At 37.7% G+C, this 16,713-nt stretch overlaps 1 protein-coding gene across 5 annotated transcripts in view; it reads right to left on the bottom strand.

Annotated features, from left to right (window-relative positions):
• Positions 1–16,190, bottom strand: part of LOC121298978 (clathrin light chain A-like) — a 39,970-nt gene extending 23,780 nt beyond the window's left edge. Inside the window, exons 1-2 of one of the 5 annotated variants that reach the window (XM_041226390.1) lie at positions 15,743–16,184; positions 6,954–6,991 (exon numbers count right to left, since the gene is read on the bottom strand). In XM_041226390.1, the coding sequence (XP_041082324.1) occupies positions 6,954–6,991; positions 15,743–15,947 (243 nt within the window). In that variant the 5' untranslated portion in view covers positions 15,948–16,184. Of the gene's footprint in view, positions 1–6,953; positions 6,992–15,742 lie in introns of all 5 variants that reach the window. The other 4 variants (XM_041226399.1, XM_041226406.1, XM_041226422.1 and 1 more) reach the window with 4 other exon arrangements.
• Positions 16,191–16,713: the final 523 nt, after the last annotated feature.

Raw genomic sequence — 16,713 nt, 5'->3', positions numbered from 1 at the left:
TGACTGCAAGCAAGAAAGCTGCCTTGAAAACCAAAAATCTGTGCTCAGCTGAGTCCATGGGCTCAAAAAGAGGTTATCGGTACATTAAGCACTACATTCAACCTCCATCAAGGAACTACACTAGTTTGCAGAAGTGTTCACCCCCTACCAATGTCACATTTTGTTGAATTACAAATAATGTGTTGTTGTGTGAAATTTAATTACTTTAAATTTAAAAGGAAGTTGATGTGGAAGTAAATAAGGCAATTACTTCACAGAGTAATTTTAAAAGGTCCTTTATTATTTCACACACACACACACACACACACACGCAGTTACATACACAGATGCTACACTGCGAATAACGATATCCCTAACGGGACATAACCCAACAAGGTTACATACAAAGATTATATTAATCACAGATCAATACAATCCATGAGACGCAACTGAACTAATTCTTACCCTTCCAAGCGGATCGGGAGAGCCCTTCGACCCTGGTAAGAGAAAGCAGCTGTCTCCAAGAAATTACCGAGCAGGACTGCGCGCTAATCCTCACGGCTGACTCTCATCAGAGCAGAGGAGAACCCCGTCCTTTATAACTTACCAAGTTAGGCTTTTGCATGCGAGAGAGTAATTGGCCAGATCACTCCCTCGAGGCTCGGCCCTCTGAATAAACTATTCCTTTCCCTAGAACATTCTAACCAAAACAAGTTATATAAGAGTGACAAAAACAAGTTATATAAGATATGGGGTTATTATAGGGCAAGGGCAAAGATGAACTCGAACGCATTTCTAGAACTTTCTAAAACACACTTTTTTTTTATTACATGTGTGTTTTCAAACAAACTTTTTTTATTCAAAAGCTGTAGTGGTTAAATTGAACATTGTTACAGTATACAAGGAGGAGGTTAAATTTCAGCAAAACTTGCAGAAACTGTATAAAATGAAATCTCGATATAAAATCTCAAGGTCATTGTTGGCATCAGAGTGACATCCTGAACCATTTCCCGCTTGCCCGGGAGGGAGGGCGACCTGATCTGGGTAGTGTCTGGGTGGTATGATGCATCTTCCACTTCTTAATGATGGACTTCATTGTGCTGAGAGGGATAATCAGCACCTTTTAAATTTTCTTGTACCCTCTGCTCTGTACCTCTCTACCACTTTATACCTGACTTGTTTTGAAAGCTCCTTTGTCTTCATGGTTGCTTTGTTGGAACACTATGCGAGTTGTAGCTTTAAAGTCTTTATATACCAGAGGGAAATTATCTACAAGTTAAACCACTTTGAGTACACACAGTCTGAAAAAGTTTCACTAATTTTGTGACCTTTCAAGAAGCTGCTTGATGAGATTTTGGGATCAATAAGCTACTAACAACCAAACGAGCAAGATGGGCCGAATGGCCTCCTCTCATTTGTAAACTTTCTTATGTTCTTATGTTCTAAATAATTTGCACCTGAGCCGACTTAGGGCTACAGTAGCAAAGTGGTTGAATACTTATGTATACATTTTTTTTTTCTGTAAATCTTACTTATTTATATTCTATATGCATTTTTTAACTTATCAATATGGAGTAGTTTGTGTAGATTCTACATGTAAAGTCTAATTTGAAAGCGTCGTGGAGTACGCTCAGGTTCCAGCAAAACGTGAATGCAGGGAGGTGAATACTTCTGTAAACCACTGTATATCCTTCACCGGTGGCCTAAGCCAGCATGTGCCTTTCAAAAATGGCCCCGCTGGCAAAGGAGCTCAGGGGGAGACAATCTATTTTTAGATGGCACACCGAGATGGCTGCCAAACAGAGTTTACTTAATACGTTTTTTAATCTTAATCTCCCCTGATCGGTGAAGCTCTCAGTGCCTAAGCCTTTCTTCAATAAATATTTTACAGAACTGACAAACAATTTTGTATCAGCTAAATAATCCTCCACTACAACCCCTCTTTCCCTTTGTTTTTTCTAAAAACTCTCTGATACTCTGCTGGCTGTACCTTCCTCTTGGCTTCTGGCTTGCCGATGACCCCAAGGCGATAGGAGTCAGTAAATTTAACCGTTAATTATTGTGGGGTTTTTGTCATTAAGAGTTAAATGTAACTTGCATTAAGGGTCTTATTTTTTTTTGGTGTCCGGATTTGGGGTTTGACTTAAATTCGAGTGAACACTGTAATTACACTGTAAAACACTAACATTTACGAATAATATTGTTTAGTTTCTTATGTTTTGTTTTTATTCACCTTGTTTGTTTTTTGTTGTTTTTTCTTTTCTTTCTTTGATTTCCTCTCTCTGTGTCAGTCCAAACACACGCAATTGCTACTTAGGACTACTTTGCTTATCGTTGTGTTCAATTACTGAAGGTCCTGATTACGTCACTAAATAAACCTGGTTTCAGCAGGTCTTAACACAGTGCTCAACTGTAAAAATTTATTACAAAATAAAAAAAAAAAAACTTAATTCTAAAACAAACGCAACGACATTTCTTTTTGCCAAATAAAACAATGTCAACAGTATATATTTAACAGTATAAAGTGCCAGAAGGACCAGTCAAGAATTGTGTCTTGTTTTATACCCAGTGTTCCGCATTTTAGGTTTTAAAAAATAAAATAAAATCCAGGAGTTTATTTTACATATAAATAGGGATACAAAAAAAAAAAAATCTGTAAAAAATAGTTTTTACATAAACACGTCTGTGAGAAAAATAAATAAATAAATAAATAAAATAAAATAAAAATCAGGCGGAAAAAATCTCAGCATACCCACTTTACATGTGGAATATAATGCGTAGCAGTTCTGGTTTCTGATTAAGTTTAATGTCCCTGGCGTGTATGATGATGCAGATTCTGTGCAAGTCGAAGACACATTTTCCAAAGTTAGCTGGTACTTTGCGAACATTTGGACAATCACTGTGCTGATGGAAATATTATCTACAGAGGGTATGAACATGACATGAGCACAGAACAAGCCATTTATTCATCATGAAATCATAAAAAGAAAATTGATAGAACTGGACGGTGCAAGCCATCAGGAGACGAATCAAAAAATCACACTGGACATTTCCATCAATGCATTCCAAAATTTTACCAACTAAAGCATCACCATTTTCTGTCAAATATGTATGATTAAGATTGTTGGAGATAGGCAGTGTTTTAGCTGATGAACAATACTGTTACACAAAGTCACCAATACATAGCTCCCTACAATAAACAGTGGCTGTCAAGCAAAAGCACAGCGCTCTGACAAACTCATTAACAGTCATTCTGCACTCTTTTTATTAAAGCATGTATACAAGCAGAATAAATTAATTGCTTGTCTCTCAGTTCACTTTCTTTTTTTAGTTTAATGTGTTGCTTATTTTTCTTTTATTGTCAGTGCGAACATGTACCTCAATGCAGCAGTATTTGCAGCGCTATGCATCCTCTGCCTCACCTGACCCCCTTCTGCTAATTTTGCTTTTTGGATGCTTCGAAACATTTGTTTTCTTTTGAATATTCAAAAAACCGATTCACGGCTTCTCCTCATTCCTCGTCCACTAAAAATAGTATATTTTCATGCAAGTACTGTAGTTGCAAGTACAAGTAGTTACTATGCCCAGCAATTGCCACAATAATCAGAATTAGGTGATAATGTGTTTGTGAAGTAATAAAGAACCACGTTTGAAAGTTATTTGATCCTCTGACATCTAAACTGCTGTATCCTAGGATACAGTGTAGGGCCGCTAATTACAATGTCAGTCAAAATAAAACAATATTTGAAATCAAAATATTGTATATTTCCTAGAAAATAGTACTGGGAAAATATTGAATAGACAAAAATTGGGTATAAAAATCAGTAAAAAAAACATTTTCAGTAAAATCAGAAAATAAACTGGAAACACTGAACACTATTTACAGTGGCTTTATTGTGTTACAATATGGAATCAAATGTATTTAAAAACTCGTAATTGTTAAATACACTTGTCTCTGGGAGGTCCCACAGCTGGTTAGTACATTACGAAGGATCCTTCAAATCAAATCCGGAATAAAGTTCTTCAAAAGCACCAAAAAATCAGGGGTAGGATTTAAGAACATTTCCAAGGCATTGAATATCCCTCGGAGCACAGTAAAGTCCATTATTAAGAAATGGAGAGAATATGGTACAACTGTGAATCTGTCTAGAACAGGTCGTCCTCAAAAACTGAGTATCCGGGCGAGAAGGGCACTAAATCAGGGAGGCCACCAGAGGCCTATGGCAACTCTAAAGGAGTTACAGTCTTCCACGGCTGAGCTGGGAGACACTGTGCATACAACAACAATAGCCCGGGTGCTTCACAAAACTGGCCTTTATGGGAGAGTGGCAAAAAGAAAGCCGTTGTTGAAAAAAAAAAACTTGCATCAAATCTTGGATGGTTTGCCAGAAGGCATGTGGGAGACTCTGAGACCAAGTGGAAGGAGTCTATGGTCTGATGAGACCAAAATAGAGCTTTTTGACCTCAACACTAACCGCTGTGTTTAGCGCTGGCCTAACACCGCACATCATCCTGAGAACACCATCCCTACCGTGAAGCATGGTGGTGGCAGCATCATGCTATGGGGATGCTTCTCTGCGTCAGGGCCTGGAAAGCTCATGAAGATAGAGGGCAAAATGGATGCAGCAAAGTACAGAGAAATCCTGGAGGAAAACCTGCTGAAGTCTACAAGAGACCTGGGACTTGGGAGAAGATTCATCTTCCAGCAGGACAATGACCCCAAACATACAGCCAAAGCCACACTTGATTGGCTTAAAAACAAAAAGGTCAATGTCCCGGAGTGGCCCAGTCAAGCCCAGACCTCCAATTGAGAATATGTGGAAAGAGTTGAAAATTGCTGTTCACCAAAGGTCCCCATCCAACTTGACGGAGCTTGAGCAATTTTGCAAAGAAGAATGAGCAAAAATTGCAGTGTCCAGATCTGCAAAGCTGGTAGAGACATATCCAAATATACTCATGGCCCTAATTGCTGCCAAAGGTGCCTCTACCAAATACTGACTCAAGGGGGTCAATACTTACGCAATCAATTAATTATTTTCTGTTTTTTACTTGTAATTAATTTAGAAAAAAATTTTGACATTATGAACTTTGTGTTGATCAGTGGCAAAAACTCCTAATTAAATCCATTTTGATTCCATGTTGTAACACAATTAAATGTGGAAAAGTCCAAGGGGGTGAATACTTTTGAGAGCCACTGTAGCTGTATTTAGGCACGGGGATTTCACTTCACGTCACATGCATTTAAAGTATTTAATAGTATGTGAGCACGGGGTTGCACAAATGAGTTCACGTGCTGGGATTCAAGTGAATAATTAATTAGTAATTGAATCCCAGCACAACAGTATATATTGATTCACATTTCACTGACTCGGGTTGTGTGTTCAGTGAGTGGAGAACGGATGTGGAGAGGAGAGAATTAAAAACTAAACGAAGGAAAAAGTAAATATAAGTTACTTTGACTCACCGTGTTTGTTGTCTGTTCGTCCACTGTTTGTTTAGTGTCTATTCATTTTGTTTGTCTATTAATTTTAGCCTAACGTGCCGTGTGCTGTTTTTTGTTTAAATCTTTTATTTTGTTCATTTATTAAACCTGCGCAAAAGCGCAATTCACATTTCACCTAGCAGTAATGTGATTTTCTTCCGGGTCTGATGTCACCACTACAGCCTGCTTGTCATAGTATTGTATAAAGCATTATTATATATTATGAGGAAATTTGTGAAGCAGAGTTCTTATTAATGAGACTTGATTGTACAATTAAACCTTTGTACGCCGATTAAGTTGTAATACATTGTTAGCACTAGCACAGCCTCTCAAAGTAGTTATCATTGCTGACAAGCCTTGAAGTGACAACCGGGCAGACAGCAGCCAGAGGATTTAGGAGAGACTGGGAAAATGACTTTTAGGTACTGAAAAAATAAAATAAATAAAAATATATATATATATATATATATATATATATATATATATATATATATATATATATATATATATATATATATATATATATATATATATATATAATATATATATATATATATATATATGGAAAACATGGATTGAGAATTGATTAGCAGTTTGCTATGCATGTGGACTGGCAGAGCTATACTGGTGTTTTTTTCTGAAAAGAGACTAATATTGCAGATAGCAGACTGTTTGGTTCAAATTGCATGTACTGCTTACAATTGATAGAGACATTGCGTCTACAAGTTTCTTGCCCAGCATTGACTGCAAGCTAACAAGATAACAATGCTGTGGACCAGAAGGGGCCAGGCTGTAAGACTTTGGAATGCAAAGCATAAAGGGGCTAAAAGGCTCCCAGGGACTGGCGTTGGACCCAGAGGTTCTCAGAGAGATCGAAAGAGATAATGCCACTGGGATCAAAGGGGCAGATTTATGGACCTTTTTTCTCCAGGAGTGTGAAGAATGCACTGAGTTCAGAGGTTGTCACACAAGACTACACACACACACACTAAATTAACAGAATAATGTGTTGTACCTTGACCATTGCTTAAGTGTCAGAGAAAGGGGAGGTGGACCATCTATACAGAAGGGTATTTAATGTCATGCAAACATTTTAATGTTGAGTATTGTTTGTCCTGTACCTGGGACCAGACTCCCTGCATATTTCAATAAACCTGGCAACTGATTGAAGAAAAGGACTCTGTGCATTTTCTTGAATCTACTTACTCACCATCTATTTTTTGTAAGTTACTTCAATAATTTTTTTTTTTTTTATTTTATTTTTTTTTTAGAAAAGGTCAGTCAGTCTCAGTCTGTGATAGCGTGTTATCAAACCTGGAGGGGAAGTGTCATAATCCTATTATGATCACGGTATTCAAAAGCCCCTTGATAAATTCACTTGGAAGAATTCGTACTTGTGTTGCCACGGTAAGCTCCGAATGTAGAAAATGTGCAACGAACTATACTGTTGAGGCATAGGTTGATAAAACAGAGGTTTAAGATTTAACCTTACCTCGTGTAGATCTCCATTCACTGCTCCATCAATGGCATCTAGAAATACATGGAGACAATTATAAAAAAAGCAGGAACTGAGGGAGCATTGGCTTACTGACCAACAAATGTTGCAACCTGTGCATATGTCACCATATCAGCACAGCTTGGAACTTTTATATCCATTTTTTCTGATTCACTTGACAATCAGTTCACTCTGGGAGGGGGGAGGTGTAAACAAACCCTGCTTGAAATGTATTCTGTGGCAGAAATAAACAGTTGTATAAAAACAATCCCATTGTTATACTACCCATTTACCACATTTATACCATGGTGTTTAATATGCTTTATCACACCTCTCAGTACTTTATCGTACTTGCATATGTTTTACATTTTTATATACTTTTACATTGCCCCTTTACGTGTAGTGTGTTAACTGACAGCTGAAACACATATTGTATGGAAGAACATTTCTTTAATTTCTTTTTCAGTTCAAATTCCAGGGTTTAAAGAAACGTGCTACGATGATAGACAGGTTGAAAGAACTGAATCTATTCAAGAACACACGACTTGACTGTCCATTTATTGCAGTCAAAATTTAAACAGCGCTTGTCAGGCGCATCAGGTCCGATTTATTTTCACATGCACTCCCCCCCCCCCCCCCCCCCCCCCCCCCCCCACCCCCCCTCTTTATAGACATGTATACTGATAAATCCTCTCCTGATCATTCTTTTTATCAAAATCCTAAATAATGCGATCCAAGTCATTATTTTATTACTATAACATCTCAAAAAGCTCGGCACATGTCTGTGATATTCTTTGAGCGCTTGATGCTGAAGCAGCTATCTCCTTTGTTATGTCTGTGTTATCTCTGTAGTTCATGGGACTATGAGATACACACTTTTTTCTTTTTTTTGGTTTCGTTCAGCTCCTATCAGTCTCACTCAGCCATTGAAAGGTTTTCTCTGCGTTCTTGGGAGAAAAAACAACTAGAGACCTGTGCTTTATGTCTTTTTTCGGACGGGAAAGGGAAAATTGTAATGTCGGACCTGGTCCGACATAGGACTGCAAAGGATTAAGTGTTACCCTAACCACTACTTTAAACACAACACAAAAACTTGGACCAGAGGACACTGTTGGATCACCACTTCACACCTAGTCACTTTGTTTCCCAAAAATACGTCAGGCCACCATCTTGGTTGATGAAGGAGAGCAATTTATTTTGCATATGAACTGTAATCTACACGGGATGATGCCTCCCAAGTTTGATGTTGGTTGGTTACACAGTGTGCGAACAGGAGCAGTTTAGAAGTTTTGGAAGGAAAAACGACAATACGAAAAAGAAAAAAAAAAAGATAACAATAGGCTTCTCAAGCCAGCTTGGACTAACAATAATAATAATAATAATACTAATAATAATAATAATAATAACAACACCACCACCACCACCTTATTTCATTCTTCAGTAACCACCGTTTGTCTATCTATGGTTGTTGTCACAGTCTTCTGACATTTTAACAGAAGCTATGACGGTGAGTTATTGGAAATGCTGGACTTGCATTTTACATTTATCTTTTGCCATTATATTCGGTGCTAATTTAGACTTGTTTCCGGAGCTCACGAAGGCCTTATGAATCTTTTCATGGCTCAACTAAAGCTTGCACTTTTAACTATACAAATAGCACGTACAGTGGCTTGCGAAAGTATTGACCCCCCTTGGCATTTTTCCTATTTTGTTGCCTTACAACCCGGAATTAAAATTGACTTTTATTTGGATTTCATGTAATGAACACACAAAATAGTCCAAATTGGTAAAGTGAAATGAAAAAAATAACTTGTTTAAAAAAATTCTAAAAAATAAATAATGGAAAAGTGGTGCGTGCATATGTATTCACACCCTTTGCTACTAAACCTCTAAATAAGGTCTGGTGCAACCAATTACCTTCAGAAGTCACATAATTAGTTAAATAAAGTCCACCTGTGTGCAATCTAAGTGTCACATGATCTCAGTATATACACACCTGTTCTGAAAGGCCCCAGAGTCTGCAACACCACTAAGCAAGCGGCACCATGAAGACCAAGGAGCTCTCCAAACAGGTCAGGGACAAAGTTGTGGAGAAGTACAGATCAGGGTTCGGTTATAAAAAAATATCCGAAACTTTGGACATCCCACGGAGCACCATTAAAGCCATTATTAAAAAATGGAAAGAATATGGCACCACAACAAACCTGGCAAGAGAGGGCCGCCCACCAAAACTCACGGACCAGGCAAGGAGGGCATTAATCAGAGAGGCAACAAAGAGACCAAAGATAACCCTGAAGGAGCTGCAAAGCTCCACAGCGGAGATTGGAGTATCTGTCCATAGGATTTTAAGCCGTACACTCCACAAAGCTGGGCTTTATGGAAGAGTGGCCAGAAAAAAGCCATTGCTTAAAGAAAAAAATAAGCAAACAATAAGCCAAAAGGCATGTGGGAGACTCCCCAAACATATGGAAGAAGGTACTCTGGTCAGATGAGACTAAAATTGAGCTTGTTGGCCATCAAGGAAAACACTATGTCTGGCGCAAACCCAACACCTCTCATCACCCCAAGAACACCATCCCCACAGTGAAGCATGGTGGTGGCAGCATCATGCTGTGGGGATGTTTTTCATCAGCAGGGACTGGGAAACTGGTCAGAATTGAAGGAAAGATGGATGGAGCTAAATACAGGGAAATTCTTGAGGGAAACCTATTTCAGTCTTCCAGAGATTTGAGACTGGGACGGAGGTTCACCTTCCAGCAGGACAATGACCCTAAGCATACTGCTAAAGCAACACTCGAGTGGTTTAAGGGGAAACATTTAAATATCTTGGAATGGTCTAGTCAAAGCCCAGACCTCAATCTAATTGGGAATCTGTGGTATGACTTAAATATTGCTGTACACCAGCGAAACCCATCCAACTTTAAGGAGCTGGAGCAGTTTTGCCTTGAAGAATGGGCAAAAATCCCAGTGGCTAGATGTGCCAAGTTTATATATACATACCTCAAGAGACTTGCAGCTGTAATTGCTGCAAAAGGTGGCTCTACAAAGTACTGACTTATGCATGCTCAAGTTTTCTGTTTTTTTGTCTTATTTCTTGTTTGTTTCACAATAGAAAATATTTTGCATCTTCAAAGTGGTAGGCATGTTGTGTAAATCAAATGATACAAACCCCCAAAAAATCAATTTTAATTCCAGGTTGTAAGGCAACAAAATAGCCAAGGGGGGGTCAATACTTTCGCAAGCCACTGCATGCTCTGTAGTGACATGTACAGTGATAGAGAGAGCAAATTTTTGAGTTTCAGGGTTTGACAATAACCATGGCCCAGCGGCCCGGAGCCGGTAGAGAGCGCAGATTGGCCGGTTGTTATGAAGCACCACAGACCCGACTGGGCCGGTTACATTTAACTAGTATAATATATATATATATAGTGTATATGGCTTCCGTTTCATGAATCCAAGAAAATGGGTCAGTTTGTCAAAAAGGTGAACATTCATTTACAAACCATTTTTTAAAAACATAAACTACGAACTAATCCTAACTTCCCTGCCACGCGTCAGATTTGTTGTACAGTCAGAATTTGAGACTGCGTACCGAAGTGCTGTGTTGGTACTCGTTCCCGAGGCAAATCGGGTTTTCTACAACTAAGCAACAAATAAGCCAAAAGGAAAGTGCTGAAATCAATAAATCATAAAGAATGTAATTATGAAAAAATATGAAGACAAACATTTAGAGTGGAGGCTTCACTGACAGGAAAAAAAAGTAACGTTTTGCCTTGTTTGGCGTCAGTTTCCCAGACTTGCAGATAAAACAGCAGCTTTATTTGTTGTGAATTCAACATTTCGTTTACATCATATCCAGTCTCACAGTAAGATGTCCCGATGGATACCCAGATATGCAATCAAAACTGTCAAACTTTTATTTGGGATCCGATGTGTTCAGGTCAAAAATGCCGTATCAACACTGGTATCACTCAGCAAGACTGGCGCTGCCTTGGGAGAGGCTACACAAGCGACAACGCTCTGAAAAGGATTGTTATTACTTTGTATTATGAATATTGTTTTAATAGTGTTTATTACGATTAGGGATAGGAATTTTGAATAGTTTCCTATTTGAATACACAGGGTGCAACCTTTTTGTGTATTCAATTACCCAAACTCTGGTCCCTTAAACTACCAAAAAAAAAAAAAAAAAAAAAAGGCAAATGTGTGTGCACAAGCATACACCATAACAGTGTAAGCCGGTAAAGTTTACCCAGATTCACAAAGTGTTAAAACAATGTCCAAGACGAGATTTCTTCGCTGTGTATCCTATTTCCTTAGGTACAAGTTTTTACTTTTGTTTAATGAATTAAAACACAGAACTCAATGAGCAGCAACGTCACAGCGCATACCTTCCAATTAAAGCAACTGTAGCATAATATTGCGTAAACCACCAAATAACAATTTTTGCTGTAGTGTATTCAGAATAAAATAACCTATCATAAAGCAACCTAAATATTCTTCGTCTGTTTAATTCTAACAAATAATACTTCTAACATAATCTTGGTGTAAATATTGTAACCTGGCCAAAATAGAAAATACATTCCAACATTACAATAGTTTAACATTACTAATTACAACTAGCCATCAAGTACTGACATCAGATGAATCGAAGTCAAGTTACTTTATTTGGCTTACAGTAACCTGTAAATAATTAAAAACAAGGATACCTGGGTACTTTTAATGGTCAGTGCAAATGTTGCCGTTACTCGATCCATTCACAGAAAGTCAACAGTAGATGTTTTACATTGAACTACAGTCCAGAGTTTAAAAAAATAATTCCTTTCCAACTCCAAGTATCTTGCATTTTCTTATAGTCACTGCGTTGTTGTGCTTAACATTTAATATGTCTTTATATTCATCATAATGTTACATTACCTTTCTAATTTCAATGTTACCCAAGTTTCGATTACCATACTTCTTTTAGCCCTTGCTATCTACATGTTTAAAGGCTAACATATTGAAAGGCTTCGTTTAACCACTTTCTTTTGAGACATGAGCTCTCTTTGGTAACATACACAGTTAGAAACATATTGAAAATAAAAACCATCATGAAAAAATATATAAATATATTGGCCCAGATAAAATTGCATTCGGGCCAGTAAAAACACTAGCTCAGTGGCCTGAGGGGTCAGTAGTTAAAAATCTAAAACGTAGAGCCCCGAGTTTACAGGGTTTTTTTGCAAAAAACTAAAAAATTCAGAGAGAGAGCATCTGAGTGTATGTACTGAAGTGCTGTTGGTAATATTCGTTACCTCGACGTGGCAATTTTTTACAATTCTTTTTTTTGTGTTTTGTTTTTTACAACTAAGCAACCAACTGCACCAATAAGCCAAAAGTAAACCTTTTAAATCAGTAATGATAAAGAAAGAAATTATGAAAAAAAATTGAAGAAAATATAGAGCGGAGTGGAAGAATGACTTAATCTGGCTTCATGATGACAGTGAAACAAATGTCAGTTACTCAGACTTACAGATAAAAACACATTGCACTTGTATGTATACGGTCAATGTTAAGTTTATTTACAATACTGTGTGAAATGGATCTCTGTAGATTAATACATGTACAACACAATACATGTTGTAGGCTGCGTAGAGATGTGTTTGTAATTTTACTATATCCTTCTTAAAATAAAAACAACAATATGCCTCAAAATAAAAAGCAACCATTTTATATAAAAATATACAGCATTAAACCCTAATGGAAAAATTCTAGTATTTTTTCATCATTTGCGAGTTTATATTTTACAGTACCACCACAAACATTCCAACACCTGGCGAAGACGATAGCGAGACGTAGGAGAATTGACAGGGAAAGCTTATCTGAAAGAGAGCTTGAGGATAAAGTACACCCCTGCGAAACACGGCCCAGCACACCTCAAACACCACAGGCAGCCATGTCACCATCATCTGGACGGCAACTGCAACAAAAAGGATGTGCCGTAAACAGCCCAGTCCTGACCCTGTTACGGAGCAAATTTTGTCTTCCCTCTTGATAAAATCTAAACCAACCCCAGGATGAAGATGGGCTGTACGTGCATAGCTTGGTCCCCACATTAAAAAGGCTAAATCCCCAGAAGAAATCCCTTGTCAAAATAAACATTCAACAGGTTCTCCACAAGGCTGAATTCCCCCAACCCAGCCTACTTATCAACAACCACCTCAGTTTTCCGATGAATCACAAAATGTATTTTATCCCAGCTACCCTAATCTCAATTAGACCTTTAATAAAAAAAGAGCACAATGCCGCACTCAAACTAATGTTTTACATTCATTCACAATTAAAACCACAACTATCAAACATAGATTTTTAATGTATTTGTAAGTTATTTTTTTATTACTATTTATATGGGGGCAGTAGTGTCGAGACGTGAATACATTCTGTAGTAATAGTGTTTGTTTGAAGGGAGAAATTTCTTTAACAGCCTAGATATACAAATATAAAAGACAAATATACCTGTATTAGGCTATACGCCAATGTAGGCCTATTACAAAGTAATTTTCTGTATTGTGTTTTATGCAGTACTTTATTTCTGAGAAACAAAAGTAATTAAAAATGATTTTAAAAAAACTGTCACTGTCTTGATTTATCCTTTAAACAATGTTGCAGCTCATTGGGATAAGCACTTAATAAACTGAAGGAGTACCGATTCTACTCTGATTTGTTAAAACTTCAAATCGAATGAGTCTGTGCGAGCTTCTTGATTATTAAAAGTCATTTGGATACGTTGTAAGCCCAATGCACGAGCGATCCACTTACAGGAGACTGAAACATCTTTCTGTCCTCCTGAACGTCTCCCCTGAGTTTAAGAGTGGGCTCAGAGTGTGTGTGTGTGTGTGTGTGTGTGTGTGTGTGTGTGTGTGTCTATATATATATATATATATATATATTATATATAATATATATATATATATATATATATAGATATATCTATATATATATATATATATAAATATTAAATAAATATGCATACACGCTTAGATCTAACAAGCTCATAAAATGCAAACCCTAGTCTGTATCTTAACTGCTTTTCTTTCTTCATAAAACACAAGTCTAAATAAGGCCCTTATCTAATAGCCTTTTCCCAACCTTGTGGCTTCTACTTGTTCGACGCTGGTACGAAGTTCAAATGCTGTTTAAACATCTAGAAGGGATATTGTTAAAACATTAACCACATTCCTATTGGACATTTTGTTAAGATTAAAAGTGCACATATACTGTATACCATATGTGGACTATAAAGGTAAGAAACAAGTGAAATTCTAAAAATAACAATTTCCAATTTTCTGCTATTTCTTGCAATGTGGCGTCCTTTCTATAGTCTTTACCATGCACGCTGGCATCAAAGAACAATATATTCTGACTAATAATTAAATTCTCATTGATGTCTTTTTTTTCTTTCTGTGGTAATATCTGCATGAGTGAGACAGTCACAGTCTGACAGGCACTACGTTTGACCTTATTTCTGATTGGTTAATTGTGACAAAAACAGCTTGTGGCATGAATAGAAATAAAACAAATGTATTTCTAAATTCGCTCGCGGCCGGTGTGCATAGCCCTTTATGCAGCTATAAATAATCAATACCAACCTTGTAATCTGAACCTGCTAAACAATCTACTGAAAAATTATTGTTAATACAATAAAATAAGTCATTATTGTCCCAGACTTAAAACTGCCAAGTCAAATGGAAAAAATACAAAGTACCATACAAAGCACATAATTTAGCTTTAAAAGCAAGTAAGCAACTACTCAAATGTTTACCGTTAATATACTGTATAAAAAAAAAAAGAATAGCAGTGTATTACTGTAACTGCTTTGCAGTACTTAACACTGTGTCAGCTTCTCTGCATTTGGTCTAGGTCCAGGGGAAATCATTTCAGTACTGTTCTGCTGTCTGTTCTACAGCCAGACTAGAGTGGGCAGTACAATAATTATGGCCTGGTGTAAAGTAAGACATTTTAGTGAAAGCTATCCCCAGCAGTTCATGGTAAACGGAGTGCACCTGTATTGTAGACCATTGCATTACAGTTAGGTCATTGGGACAGTAGCCCGAAACCGAACTCATTAAACACTAAATACGGTCATTTTTATCAATCCCAATTCATGTGTGAACTTGTACTCCAGGCTTATTTTCCAACACAAAAATGCACTATAATGTTTAAAACTGTATGCCTGCAGCACAGCTGCTTATTTGTATGTAATGAAGGCGGGATTCAGTTGCAGCATGCAGCACGTAATTGCAGAATGCAAATAAAATCGATTATCTGAGCAAAGTAAAACAATAAATAAAAAAACACAACAAACACAAATCAAGGAAGAGAGGGCGACACTGCTCAGGTCAAGACCCCCCTCCCTTGTAAAACGCAATGCCTCTTCTCCCTTGAATCATTTCCATGTAATGCATTTCTAAACAACAGTTTTAAACCGTGTCCGGTAGCCAGTCTAGTATTTATTTGTTTGTGTGTATCGCTGTAGGAGAGTTATTTAACCGCAACCACAAGGTTTCTGGATTAATGGACGTTGTATCAATTACGTTACATAACTCGAACAGAGGTATGATTATGTTACAATTTAACATCACACTGAAATCAAATCGGACCTTTGTCCTGTATTATAATCAACCGAGGGTGTGTGTTGCTATCGTGAACGTGACAGTGAAAATCGGGGCAAGGGTGAATGGTTAAAAAACAAAGTAAATGCATGGTGTAAAAAATGTACTGTAAATAAACACGTTTTGCACACCCACCGTTTAAGTCCTGGTTCGGGTCACCTGTCAGGTTGCTGAGCGAGGACGGGATCTCTCCGCTGTCCAGGATGCTGAAACCTTCGTCATTCTCGATCCCTGCGATCTCGCTCTCCTGCTGAGCCAGAAAAGCAGCAGCGGGGTCCTCCTCCTCACATAAGCCATTCCCGGTGGCGGCCTGCGGAGCGTTTAAATCGAAATCGTCCATGTTTATCCTAAATGATTTAATATTCCGTACAAATACAAATAACTAATAAAGCGGACAGGAGCGCAACCAAGAAGAAGGTCGGAGCTGGCAGATTAAAGGAAAACTGAGAATGGGAGACAGGAGGATACACATAAAGCGGAAATTTAGAAGTAGCCAATGAAAGCCAGACAGCGCTGACGGATAGCAAAATCAGCCAAACAGATATGAGGTCTGCGACCCGGGGAGTTAATCTGATACAATGAAATGAATTCAACCAAAGATGTTCTAATCAAGATTCCCAACTCCGCCTCCGCCTCCGTCACCCGCCGCGCACAGAATTATGGGATTTAGAGAGTGCGCTGTAGAAAGTGCTTCACAGGGAGTCAATGGTCCGTGTCAAATTGCGCTCCGTTTTGTAAGTTTGCGATAAGTTATTAAAATTTCTCAAACTTTTGAAGTCATTTCACTGTAGCCCAATATGTCTGTAATGAAACGGCAAATGGTGACTGAACATCATTATTAATAAAAATGCTGTTTTTGAGAACTAACGTATATAGCGCATGCGCAGAAATACAGTGTGGACAGTACCTAATTTGACAGTTTTCACAGCTATTTTACTGTGGTACAGTAGCAGTGCAGTAGCGGGAAAATGTCGACTGAGGGTGAGGAAACACAAGGGACTTTGAAGCAAAAACGAATATATTTTATTACTTAATATAATAATAATTATTATTAAATTAATAAACCTATAATAAAACTTGTAAAAGATCATCTGTGGTGTACCCCG

Source organism: Polyodon spathula, chromosome 2 (assembly GCF_017654505.1).
Source record: "Polyodon spathula isolate WHYD16114869_AA chromosome 2, ASM1765450v1, whole genome shotgun sequence".
NCBI lineage: Eukaryota > Metazoa > Chordata > Actinopteri > Acipenseriformes > Polyodontidae > Polyodon > Polyodon spathula.
Note: the sequence above shows the minus strand (reverse complement) of the source record. Positions and strands in the feature narration are given on the sequence as shown.